Genomic DNA, 14,027 nt, shown 5'->3' with positions numbered 1-14,027 from the left:
ATAACCAAGTCCTGCAAATGTACCACTCTTAGACAATATAAATTTATCAGCTTCAAACACCATTTTAAAACCTAATCGATTCAAGGTAGCACCGGAGACTAAATTTCTCCTAAGTTTCGGAGCATACAATACATCTCTTAAAATAAGAGGTTTTTCGAAACTAAAAACTAATCTACTTGTCCTACACCTAGAACCTTAGCCGTAGAATCATTTCACATGTAAAGAACTTCTCCATTTTCAACCACCTTAAAGGTCTTGAATAGAGACCGCTCCTTACATACATGTCTTGATGCTCCCGAATCGATCCACCATGAACAATCATCATGTACACAAAAGATTTCAGAAACCATACACACAAAATTCATATTTGAATTAAGTGAAACTTGTGTACACATACCTTGTTTGGCGTCGTTTTGGCTCGACTCACCATTCCCACCATTCTTTTTATTCATTTTCTTCTTCCGAATGATGCAATCCTTCTTGAAGTGACCGGGATTTCCACATTTCCGACAACCTCATTGAGCACCTCCACCAAACTTAGGCTTCTTACTATTATTGCCTTTGGTGAAACTTTAGCCCTCTTCTTAGGATTAGAAGACTCCCTAGACTTACCATCCTCCACCATGTTAACGGTGGGAGAATCAGGATTGGCATCTTTTTGTCCATCTTGGACCCGAATGCCCTCTTCAATCCAAAGATGAGCACCCAATTGCTCAACATTCATATGATCTTTCTTATGCTTAAGAGAATTTCTAACATCCTTCCAACTAGGAAATTTTCCCATTATAGAGGAAACAACAATGGTCTCATCCATTACAATGTTGTGTTGCTTAAAACTCCCTAAGATTATTTGAATTTTATGGAGTTGCTCCATCAAAGGCCTAGAGTCTATCATTCCAAAAGCATTGAAATTAATAACAAGAAATTTCTTACTAGAAGCATCTTCGGCCGTGTATTTACTTTCTAGTTCATCCCAAAGAATATTAGCGGATTCAACAAATTGATAAATATCAAACTAGAGCTGATCATGGGCGGGGTAGCCCGCTAAGCCCGATCCGCTCGGCTCGCTAAAATAGCGGGCTTGGACAAGGTTTTTCAAAAAACATTAAAAGTTGGGAGAGCCCGCTAATAAAAATGGGCGGGCAACGGCACACAAAAATTAAAAACGGGTCGGCCCGTCCAGCCCGTTTAAATTTTAAAAGTAGAAAAAAATTCTGATTGTTAGCTTTATCAATTTGTTAATGGAGCAGCCGAACCCACTGCCCATAATGAAAAATATTTAGGAAAAGAATTTTTTGGAGCAGTTATTATTTTATTGTCCCAAAGAAAGTAAAAAACCCTAAATTATCTAACATTTTCAACTTTCATTTCTGGAGCCGTTTTCTTCTCTCCTCTCTAGCTCACTCATCTCTTCTCTAGCTGTTTGCGCGAGACGGTGAGCCTATTCCGCATCGTTCTTTCTTCAGTTTGCAGCAATAATATATGTAAGTTTAAGATTGCTAAATTTTTATTAGAGTATGTAATTTTTATTATTTTTGTTTTCTTCCTCTCAGACCCTCGTTTATTGAAGGTATAATTTATCCACTTTATGATTCTTTGTTCGATTTTAGATGATATTTATTTTGTTTGTAGTTCGATCTGGTTGAGTATGTTTGAATTTGTTGCGAAATTATGTTAAGTCTATGTTTTGGTCGTGATAATGCTGAGATCATGAGTCTAATGTTTGAGGTAGGCTGCATTGATTTTTATGGGTTGTTCAGTACCATATAAGACTTTTAACTATGGAAATTTGGTTCATCTAGAGGACCTTTAACTAATTCTGGATGTACTTTATTCTATGTTGTGTATTTGCATTATTTTTTATTTTTTTTACTTTATGTACACCCTTTGATGAATTATGTGTCTCCGTGTAAATCCTCTTAAAATTTCAATTTGTTTACTCTTATAAAACCCTTTCTCCTATGGGTTTTCTCAACGGGTTTTTCTCTCTCTTCTCATGTTTATTTTCCTCTGTTTTTTCTGGGTTTTTTAGGTTTTTGAAATGAATGTAGGTTTATCTGGGTTTTATGTTTTTTTTCTTATTTCATGTTTTTATAATACAGAGCTATGGCAGAAGGTAACTCTGTCAATCCACTTAACTTGGGGGAAGATGAAGATGAAGATGATAATCCTTGCAATAATAAAGGCCCTCCAATCAATTCTCGTGGTAGAAAACTAAAATCATCTGTTTGGCAGCAGCTCGTGAAATATTGAAAGGCGGCAGTATCCAAGCCACATGCAACCAATGTAAGCTTACTTTTTCGGCAAATAATAGTAGCAGTACGTCTCATCTCAAAAGACATGTTGATAAATGTTCGAAGCGCTTAAATCATGATATTAAGAACTTTTGTATTTCAACTAATACATCTAGTGGGGGCACTACCAACATGTCTTTAAAAAATCCCAATATCAATTTTGAGGAAATATGTAGATCTATTTGCATTTTTGTTGTGTCTAATGGCACATTCTTTTGCTACATGTGAAGAACCGGGGTTCAAATATATGGTCTCTACTATGTGTCCTCAATTTAATACTATAAGTAGACATATCTTAAGGAGAGACGCTTTGAAATATTATGATGATGAAAAAAAGATTGGTACGGATGATTTACAAAACGCTCCTGGTCGAATATCTTTTACCACGGATAATTGGAGAAGTGAACATACTGATGATGAATATATGTGCATAACGGCTCATTGGGTTGATGTTAATTGGAAGGTACAAAAGAGAATTATTAAGTTTGGTGATTTAATACCTCCGTTTGATGGAGTTTCTCTTGCAGATGAGATTGCATTGTGCTTGGATCAATGGAAAATTGATCACAAGGTAATTAGTTTTAGTAGACAATGCATCTTAGAATGATTGTATGATTACTTCTCTTAAGGATCATCTTCTAAGGAAAAATTGTTTGTTTATGGTGCGGAGTTCTTTCACTTACGATGTGCTTGTCATATTATAAATCTTGTCGTGCAAGCTGGATTAAAGGGCACAGAAGATGTTATTATCAAGATTAAAAGTATAGTGAAACACCTTAAGCATTCAATCCCAAAGAAGGAAAAGTTTTACAATGTTGTTGAAACAAGTTTTGGTATAAAAACAAACAAGAAGTTGCATGGAGATAATTACATTAGATGGAACTCTACTTTATTAATGCTTGACCGCTTCATTTTCTTTAAAGTGGTTAGCTGAGATAAGGATCTTAAAGTATTTTCTCTCATATCGAAAGAGTGGGTTAGAGTTTGTGAATTGCATGCATTCTTGAAGCTCTTTTATGATGTTACAAATACATTTTCGGCTTCAAAACATCCCACTTCAAATCTTTATTTTGATGGTGTATGGAGGATCCATAAAAAGTTGATAGATGTTGCAAACGGACCCTTGAGTAGTTTATCTTCAATTCTATGATCAAACCAATGAAAGAGAAATTTGAAAAATATTGGTCTGACTATAATTTTGTTCTTTCATGTGCTGTTGTTTTAGACCCTCGGTTCAAGTTAGAAAGAGTTGAATATTGCTATGAAAAGTTGTTTGGAGAAGTATATGCTAACAGAATGGTTGAACGTGTTAAGAATACTTTGTTTGATTTGTTTGATGAGTACAAAGATGTTCACACTTCTAGTTCTCCTAATCTGGCCACCAGTAGTGGTACCCCTATTGTTGCTAGTGTTGTTTGGAATAATGGAGAACAAATGGATGAAATACTTGATTATAAGGTATTCTTGAGTAAAAGGAAATCAGACACTATGAAGAGTGAACTCGAGCTTTATTTGGAGGAAAAGAATCCTGATGTGACAAACAAATGTGATGTGTTGTCATATTGGAACAAAAGTGTTGTCCGTTATCCGAATCTTGCATGTATTGCTCGTGACATATTGACTATTCCCATCTCCACGGTTCCTTCGGAATCTTCTTTTAGTATGGGAAAGAAGTTGATATATCATTGGAGAGCCTCACTTGGGCAAAAGACAATTGAAACTCTTGCATGTTATAAACATTTTTTACGTGCAAAAGGTCTTAACTTAGGTAAGTTACTAAATTAATTAGTTTTATATCTTCATTATTTCACTACATTAAATTTCTTTTTTTTAAAAAAAAATTGATTTATGTTGCGTTTATTTTTGTATGATTTTTCTAGAGGTTCATCAAAATTCTTTGCCCATGGTGAAGTATCTTTTGACGAGGATGAAGAAGAAGATGATGATTGTATTACTGTTGAAGTAATGATGATTAGGTATGTTCGAAAATGTATTTTTCTCATATTTGACTTACTTTTTTGTTTAATTTAAATATCTTAAGCCTAGTAAATCAGTAGAATGATTCCATCCTAATCTTTTGTTGTAGGTCAAAAAATTTGTTGAGAAAAAGAATGCAGAAGCTAAATGGCTGATAAACTAATAATGCTTCTCAAACAAGATTTTGAATGGATGAATTTTGTTGTTTAAACATCATGATGATGGATGTTCATGTTTCCCTCTTGTTGAATTGTGGTATATATACACTAGTGGAAAAATGAAGAAGGGCTGCGCTGAAAATGGCCTGTAGGGCTGCGCTTTTTGACAGCAGCCCTTCACAACGAAGGGACGCGCGTTTTACTAAAAAGCGCAGCCCTTCAAGCTAAGAAGGGCTGCGCTTTTTAGTAAAACGCGCAGCCCTTCTAAGCTTGAAGGGCTGCGCTTTTTTCAACAAGCGTAGCCCCTCTAAGCTTGAAGGGCTGCAGCCTTCAGGAGCCCTCCTACTATGAAGGGTTGCGCTAGTTGAAAAAGCGCAACCCTTCTAAGCAAGAAGCGCTGCGCTAGTTGAAAAAGCGCAGCCCTTCTAAGGAAGAAGGGCTGCGCTTTTTTCAACTAGCGCAGCCCTTCTGCTTAGAAGGGTTGCGCTAGTTCAAAAAGCACAGCCCTTCTAAGAAGAAGGGTTGCGCTTTTTTCAACTAGCGCAGCCCTTCTGTTAAAATTTTTATTTTTGAAAATTAATACAACCCTGCAGCCCTTCCCACCCACAGCCTCTGCCCACCCCCCTGCCCACCCCTGCCCTCCCCCAACCCACCCCCTGCCCTCCCCCAACCCACCCCCTGCCCACCCCTGCACATCCCTCTGCCACACCCCAGCCACACCCCCCTGCCCACCCTCAGCCACACCCCCTGCCCACCCATGCCACCCCATGCCCACCCTTGCACAGCCCCCAGCCCACCCTCTGCCACACCCCAGCCACACCACCCTGCCCACCCTCTGCCACACCCCAGCCACACCACCCTGCCCACCCCTCTGCCACACCCCTGCCACCAGCCCTGCACCCCCATCCCCAGCAGCCCCACCACCCCACCCCCACCCAAAACCTCCCTTAGACAAAAAAAAATGCAAATGCAAATGCAATAATATATGACAAGTGGAGAAAGGTAATAATTAACTTCAAATATATTTAATAATGTAAAAAGTGTACATAGAATTGATAGAAACTAGTACATTCGAGCTAAAATGTATCTTATGCAATCATCGGTATTGTGGGACGCCAACTTATCCCAAACTTCATCTATTTCTTCTTTGGTGAAGTTCCTCGAATCTGGTGTGGAATTCTCATAAACCTTGCAAAACAACCAAGGAATAAACACATATATAAGAATTCAATCATTTTACCGTAGTTAGTAGTTCTAAAAATGACATATACCTTCCCGAAATTCAATCAAAAACAAATGCAAGCCTAAAAGTCTACACACTAGTTATAATATATCTCATATAATCATGTTCAAAGAAAATTTGGGGTTAAATGACTTGATAAGTACATTTTGGGAGAGAAAAGGCCAAAATAGGCCGGAAATGGCCTTTTCGTTCCCGATATGCAACCAACAACAAATTAAAGCCTAAGAATCTCATATGTAGTTTCTGTTTTTGAACTTTGAAGTTAAATAATGTTGCTTTGTAATTTAACTAATTTATGTGAGGCTTGGTACCCGTGGTAAACTTTTTATTGATTAAAAACTCTTGCTACAAAATTTGTGTTTTCATACGGTGACAACTTTAGCTTGGAAAAAATCAAAAAATTTAACAAGCCCGGTAGCTCGCGGGCTGCCCACCCGTTACGTAAAGGGCGGGTAAGGGAAACCAATATCTCATTTAGCGGACGGGTAAGGGCAACATTTTTAGGCCCGTTAAACTGTTTTTTGAGTAGTTGGCCCGTCCATTAACCCTCCAAGCCCGCAAATGATCAGCTCCAAACCAAGTATCGGACATACCGTTAAGGATGTGACTACGACAAATGTAGTCATCGTTCTCCCGTTTGTTTCTCTTCCTAATTACTTCAACGGATTCATTTTCAACTTCCTCGGGCTTGGGAGTGCTTACGACATACGCCACACTTAATAAAGTGAGAAGGAAATGCATCTTCTTTTGCCATCTTCTAAAGCCAACACCTTCAAACTTGTCAAGTTTGTGAAAATTTGCAGACATTTCACGAATGAAAGTCATCTTGCAAGTATATTACTTTTGGATTGTTAGGGAAATTACGAAAATAACAAGGGTCACAAGATGAACAATCTTCTAGGCATGATTCACTTTTCCAAAAGTAATATTCCGACCCTATTCGTAAAACACAAGTTTCACGGAATTCACCTTCGAGATACAAAGAAGAAAACAATAGTGGTCACGCTTACTCTAAACACTATCAAGTGGGAATGAGTTTGTGAGATTTTGTAATGATGAAGAATTTCTGATTTTGATCTTTAGAGTTTGTGTGCAGATGAGAGAAGTAGTTTTCTCAACCTTTTTCTCCATCATATGGGTGTCCTCATATACTACCTCCGTATTTTTTTAGTTGCAACATTTGGTTTGTGGCACTATTCATCAACCAACTTTGATGAATTATCTCGCATTATTATATAAGAAAAAACATAGTCAAGTGGGGTCTTGTTAGATTCGTCTCAATGCGACAACTCCAAATATCAAATTTTTATAATTTTTACTTACACCCAATAAGAGATATTAATGTTCAAAGAATCGTCTCGGCAAATGTGAAAAAGCAAATGTTGCAACTAAAAAAAACAGAGGTAGTATATACTCATACAATAACATTTCAGAGAAACCGAAACAATGCATCCAATAGCCTCGAATAACCGTCAGAGAAAACGCGAAACAATGCAAACAGTAGCAAGTCGCGACACGTCTCGCGGGTCGCGAGCTCATGCACTGCTCCAGGTCGCGGGGTGCGACATCTTTTTTACTGCCAAGCTAAGCCAAACTGCAGGTTTACTCGTCCACCAGATCGCAGGGTGCGAACCAGCTCGCGGGGTGCGACCTGTGGCGTCCACCAGGTCGCGGGGTGCAACCTGCGGCGTCCACCAGGTCACGGGGTGTTACCCTGCTACCTACATCCCCAAGTTTGCGTGCAAACATACCACGACTCATATAACATATTGTACTTCATACATTGTTTGAATCACAACACCACAACCAAGCAATTCAAACAAACATATCATGAATTAAACCTTAGAGTTACTAACTCAACTTCTTCTTGGATATCCTCTGATTCACTAACTACGATATTCGTAGAGTTACTTGTTTCTCCAATTACACAGGAATTTCACTATCATTAGCCCAGGACATTCGTCAAGCTGTACTCAACTCCTTCGACCCACTATTCATCACATTTGACCAGTCCGACAAAACTGTTTTCTCCATCGTATGCTAAATATGATCAGCTAGAGTAACCGATGATATCACCATCTCAACTTCCTCCATTTCATTTCCCAAACTTTCGAGTTTCTCTAGTATTGGACTCAGAACATTCAGTTCGGAAACACCAGTAACCTCATTACTCTTTGTTTTCCTTACCAGAGATGATGACGGCCCATTCTTCCCCTTTCTTTTACCTTTATGTGTACTCTTCTTAGCTCCCCTCCCTATTGCCATGGCGACGGCGTACATTAGGCCAATCGCGTTATTATATGCTACGAGAGAAAAGAACTACAATACTTGATAATATTTATACATCGTTGCTTATTAAAAGAAAAATTAATAATAAGTAGCTTGGAATCTTATCCTGCTATTCATTTTTTTCTGTGTTGTTGGGAGGGGAGAGTTGGAGGAGGATTTCTAACTTGAAATTTTAAAATCCATCCTTGGTCATACAAAAAAGTTTCTGGTATTACAATAGCGACAGGCTCGGAGTCATGAACTGATTCTAGCCTTTTTGCTATACAACATGGAACCGAATCAATAATCAAAATTGTTGATGAGGTACATACAATAAGACCTTCCACGGATAAGCTGAGACTAACATGATTACATAACAAACCAAAGTCCTCCAGCAAACTATGTTTCTGACATTAAATAGACAAAAATGATGCTGACTATCTATGAAGAAATATACAATAAAGTTACAGTTCCTTGCTTTCCTTGGGGTGTGGTTATGCTGTGGATAATGTAATCTATGCCTACAGTATAATTGTCTGAAGGATGTCACTCAGCATTTTTAAACTTGCAGTGACAATGCTCTGCTTCCATGTGCATTTGAGAGTTCGCAATCACTCCTTTTAAACTTGGACGACAACCTGCTCAGCAATTCAATGCTTTGAACACTTTTAAGTGATATTGTTCAGATTGGTGTTGTTTTTCCCAAATGTTATTGTTCTGGAGACTGATTTCCCCTCTCATTTTTGCTCGATTCTTTAGGAGTTCCATCGTTTACCATGTCTGTAGAACTTGTATCAGAAGCAATCACGACTACTTTACTCTTCAGAGAAGCTTCCCTTCTATTTACAGAGACAACTTCTTGAGTCTTTTGAGGTTTAAAGTATGATACTCCAATCTTTTGCCCATGACTTAGTCCTGGACATGTCCCCTGTAAAGCATAAAGGAAAATTTCAAAAGTAGGAAAATAGAAGCCCAGAAGAGTGGGGTTCAAAACAACCTAGCATGCAAAGCATACATCTCTCTCTCTCTGTCTCTCTCTCTCTCTTTCTCTCTTTCTTTCTCTCTACAAGGGGACTTGGTTTTCTTTCTGGTTCAATCTAACACTATCGATCCCAACTATGGTCGGTTCACTTGGTTTTCTCTCTCTGTCAACTTTTGATTATCTCACAGTACTTCCAACTTTACGAGTTATTTTCCCGTAACAGTCCTTCAACTTGATTAACTTGCTAAATCGTTTAATCATAACACATTATAATCTTTCATTGGCTCCAGCGAATATAAATAAAGGGTTATTGGATGAGCGGTCATGTGTGTTAGTTTAACTGATTTAGCACATTAATTAAGCTGAAAGACCATTTTAGGAAGAGAACCTCAAAAGTTGTGACTGTTATGAGATAATAAAAAGTTGGGAACTTTTAAAACAAATCGGTCGTAGTTGGGATTGATACCGTCAATTTCATAAACCTCATTTTATGTTTGGTACTAAAAATAAAAGAAAGGCAATTCTATAGCAACCTTTCTACCTAACTAGTAACTGGTGGGTGGTAACATCATCCTCTATGAAATCTTCCATTATCATCCCCTAACACCAAGTATCCCAAACAATGGTAACATTAAAAATCACCACTCAATGATCATGTCTCATAAGCATGCTTAGCCACCCTATATGACAATCATCCCACACCCTTATATAAACACTGTCGTCATCTCTTCATTGCACCTCACCATGAGATTCAACAATGGTAATCCAATTTGGCCCGAGATTTCAAACCTAGCAACTTTATGACCAAGTAAACTGCAATAGGGTCAAATCTGGAGGGTTGACCATAACTTTTACTTTGCTAGAATTAATATAAATTATTATTAAAAAAATCTTCATTTTATGAGAGATCATAGATACTAAATATGATGAACTTGATGGTTTAACAAGTTCTATTTATTTTTATCAAAGAAAAATGAAAATAGCAATTAGATAAACCCCGTGTCCTTATATGTCATTATACTAGTTCTGGAAAAAGGTATCGTCTAATCTATCAAAACACCTTTACACAAAAATGTTAACAACTAGTCAAATAAGCTAATACAATTAGCTAATTCAATGAGCTATCTGCTCATCCCCAAACAAAGTCATGATAATTTGGCTTGGCCAATGGGTTATGGGTCTCCCACTCTCCCTTGCCCTAACCGATTTATTATTATGAGATTTCCATATCAGAAAGGGTTTCAGGTTCAGTAATTGTGATCAAAACCCAAAACATCAGGCCAAGTTGGCGTCAGCTCAGTTTTTGACAGGTCTACGTGAAATACAAGCACCAACTCACCAACACAAAAGCATGTGCACATGCAGTTACATATAGAGGAACGTTTAGAGCAGAAACCACACTGACCTTCACTGAAGCTGAGCCAGAACTGACCTTCCTATCAGGTAAGCCCGATAACAAAGCACTTGGACCCCAACCTCTCTGGAATCCGCTACCATTTGCCTCTTCAGATTTTCTGTAGATTTCAGGAGAACGTGGTTCCTGTCTCAAGCTACTGTTATGACTCGTGCAGTATGCACCAAGATATGAGCAATGTTCACGCACTAGAGATATTTGAGGGGTTGCAGGCAGTAGGTGGCCCTCGGTGCTGAAGATATATCTGCAAAAGTACAGGGAACAAAGCACTGAGAAATTGAAACATCAAAAAATCGCAAAATTCATCAATGAATATATTTGATTATGAACAGTAAAAGAGATCATTTCTGCTGAACTTATTATAAACCCCCAACCAATCCTTTTAATCATCTCAAGTGTGCAACAAACTAACTGCATGGCACTTACTCATATGGTCCACTTTCAACGAGATTATCAGGACCCACAGCTAAATCAAATAGCAGCCACAAATATTTAACCTGTCAATGAATGTAGATTGTATTAAAGAAATGATACAGGTTGACAACACCACACTGATGCAGATTTTCCAGAATTTATCACGCACATAGCAAATGCCGCACTTTTAGAAGATAATTAAGGCTGAAATATGGAAAGTCTTGGCTGGTCATGAACATGTCAGAATGATTGCCCCAGAGAACAGAAGATAAATAGTATATGCCAATAAAAATCTGGAACCATTCTCATTTTTCTTTTAATTATTAGGAAAGATAATTGCTCCGAGCACCAACCCCTGCTAGGCTACTAGCATGTAGGCACACCAGCTCAAAGGCTGGGTATAAGGCTAAACAGCCCAGAAGAAAACAGGCCTAAAGGCCCATTGCCACCACAAGTGAATGTCCCAACATATTGTTGGGGTGAGGATTTGAACCTTGGGCAAGCCCTGGAATTCAGGGTGGTATGCCACAACCACCTCTCCCTGGAATAATTCTGATTAGTATATGCCAATATATCTTTGCAAAGAAAAAAGTTTCTATCAGCTTTAGGCTTCAAGAGCATGGTTCAGAATTTTTGAGCAATGTTTTTTCTTGCAAATGAAGAAACGTGATGCAAACTACTTAGTAAAATAAAGCCATATATGGTGATGAAAGTTAATGTTCAGACTTTAGATCAAAAGTATTGTCACTCCAAAAAAGTTACTTTTTTTGCTATCGAGGTGAGAATTAGGCAGGGGGATTTTGGAAAATAAGGTTTGTAACATCTAAAGCATCCCATCCCATGTAGATGAGCTAATGCTGCCTGCCATCTTTTATGAGAGCCAACCAGATATACTCAAATATCAACCGCAAAACAAATGCAGCCATCAACTTCCTAATATATGGCTTTTACCAGCTTTAGAGAGCATCGCATTTTAGGATAACTTTTTTTAACCCATTACCTTTGCTAGCTGAAACCAAGTCTTTCCAGAGTAGCCTCCAAAAATTCTACATTCTAACTTGTCTCTCCCTAAGCAAAATGCAGCACACAAATCCCAAGTTCCTATCAGATAACAGCACAAGCCCCACTCCTGCACCATCAAAAACATGGACGTCGGGTATTGGGTAGAGTACATACTAATGATGTACTCAAAGATAAAGCTCGTACTGATGACGCTATGCCAATCAATAGTACATCGTGCTCGAATGTCTTTTCACAGGTGATTTTGGAGGCTATTTGCTGTGGAGAGGAGCCTTATGTTTTCCGGATTACAATTTTGGAGTTGTTAAAGCTCAAACGTACTATGAGTGAGGTTTCAAGTAGAACTTGCTATTGTGCAATGCTCTTATTGCAATTTTATTTTGCTCGTATAATTATGGTTGGGTTGAAATACAAACATCTTTTCCTGAACTACTTTATCAAGTGAATTTTTTTTTGGGATTGGTAAGATGAATTGCCCTACCGGACCAAGATCTCGTACAGGTCAATCCGGGTTCGCGAGCTAGCACTCTGAGAGGAAGGGGGGGAGGGTAAGGGAAATCCCTACCCTCAAAGTGCCCCCTAGTGGGAATTGAACCCCCAACCTCAAGGTTAGAAGGCACAATGCCAACCACTAGGCCAAGCTTAGCTTGGTTACCAAGTGATTTGTTGTGGGATGAGGTTACTAATTTAACACCCTTGTAGGCTTAGGCGGCAAGGGCTTTCACAAGCTACTCAATTGGTGAGGCTCAAAGGAACTAGGTTAATTTTAAATTCTTTTTTATGATTGAGGATAACATGTCCTTTAACTTTGTACTAACTAAATGCATTCATGCGCATATATACATATTCTTGCCGTGTTAAAATTGACTGAGGAAAGAGGAGAAGTTAGGTCATACTCAGCAGCCACATATGGCATTCTCCTCAAAGCCCCTTATTTGAGCAGCCTATTGCTACCAACTTTATTCTCCAAATACCAATATTATGAAAAGGTTTTCCCTCACTAGTCCTTGCATAATATGAAAAATATAACTTCTTTATGCACATGAACAAAGACTTACAACACAACACAACCCAGAAGAGGAAAACCAAAAACAAAGCCTACTTGATTGATGCACTAGAGATAACACTTACAGTTTCAGATAGGAAAAAGCTCTCCATGTGATCTTCTTGCTTGTGATCCTCAACATCTGTTATATGACAATATCCACAGGGGCATCGGGCCCCATATTGCAAGCTGGACACAATGTCACGTCCTACATCGAGATACCTTCAAGCACAAAATACATTGGGATAACATATGCAACAAGCAACACAGCTGCAAAATGTCTTCAAACTACAGCACAAGAGACCAGCTGCTATCTTTTTAAGCGAATGACCATCAATTTAGTGCAAAGTTATCCCCAGAAAAAGTAAATCTATATATTTAGAGTTCTTCTATACATATAAACCCACTTGTACATAGCAACTAGCACAACCACCTTATCTTGTCTTAATCTTTTTCTTCCACAGACGACGTGTCAAAAGCATTTCAATTAGCAGATTGTAGCTCTTATGAACAAAAAACAAAAAACAAAAAAAAAAAAGTAACAAAATTAAAGAGGCATTCTTGCACATAACCAGAAAGATTTTGCAGAAACTTGCAATTGACTCTCTGGTTCCAATTTAATTTTGTGAATGCTAACCATCTTATCACTTATAAGTGAACTACACATAACAATAAAGATTATGCAGAAACTTGCAATTGACTGTCTGGTTCCAATTTAGTTTTGTTAATGCTAACCAGCTTATCACGTATAAGTGAACTATACAAAGCAAGCAACTTTATTTCAAAAGGCTAAACTTTGTATAGAAAAATAGAAGAGACCATACAGCCAAATGACAAGTAAACCTACTACAAATCTCTAAAAGAGGCAAACACAGATGATATATTCAATGCTACTAGAAACCCTTCTTCAGAAAACAGTCCTCCCAATACATACTCGTCATAAAAAACATTACGCATTTGTTTTCGCACAGAGATTAAGGAGGATTAGAAGGTGAGTCATTCTGAAGACATCGGGGTTGAAAAAGTGAACGTCATCTAAGATAACAGGTGATATTATATGGGAAAAGAAAGAAGGAAGAAATGATTGTAGATGGTGAGTACTCTCTCTGTCCAATTCAAGTTCGAATACTTTCCTTCTTAAACCGTTAGAAAGAATGCTGCTATTTCGGGAATGGTCCAACTAATATTTTAATAATCCCCTTTGGCCCACGA

General features: G+C 38.1%; 1 protein-coding gene across 2 annotated transcripts in view; it reads right to left on the bottom strand.

Moving 5' to 3' along the window:
- Nucleotides 1–8,125: 8,125 nt before the first annotated feature.
- The window catches only part of LOC104906719 (alpha-mannosidase I MNS4), a 30,299-nt gene continuing 24,397 nt past the window's right edge, over nt 8,126–14,027 (bottom strand). For both annotated transcript variants that reach the window (XM_048641554.2, XM_010695515.4), the window contains 4 exons: nt 12,902–13,037; nt 10,763–10,833; nt 10,328–10,580; nt 8,126–8,868 (listed from right to left, as the gene is read on the bottom strand). In XM_048641554.2, the coding sequence (XP_048497511.1) occupies nt 8,650–8,868; nt 10,328–10,580; nt 10,763–10,833; nt 12,902–13,037 (679 nt within the window). In that variant the 3' untranslated portion in view covers nt 8,126–8,649. The remainder of the gene's footprint in view (nt 8,869–10,327; nt 10,581–10,762; nt 10,834–12,901; nt 13,038–14,027) is intronic.

The sequence above is a fragment of the Beta vulgaris genome, chromosome 3, assembly GCF_026745355.1.
Source record: "Beta vulgaris subsp. vulgaris cultivar EL10 chromosome 3, EL10.2, whole genome shotgun sequence".
In the NCBI taxonomy this organism is placed as follows: domain Eukaryota; kingdom Viridiplantae; phylum Streptophyta; class Magnoliopsida; order Caryophyllales; family Amaranthaceae; genus Beta; species Beta vulgaris.
The sequence above is the reverse complement of the archived record's forward strand: the minus strand, read 5'-3'. Positions and strand labels throughout refer to the sequence as shown.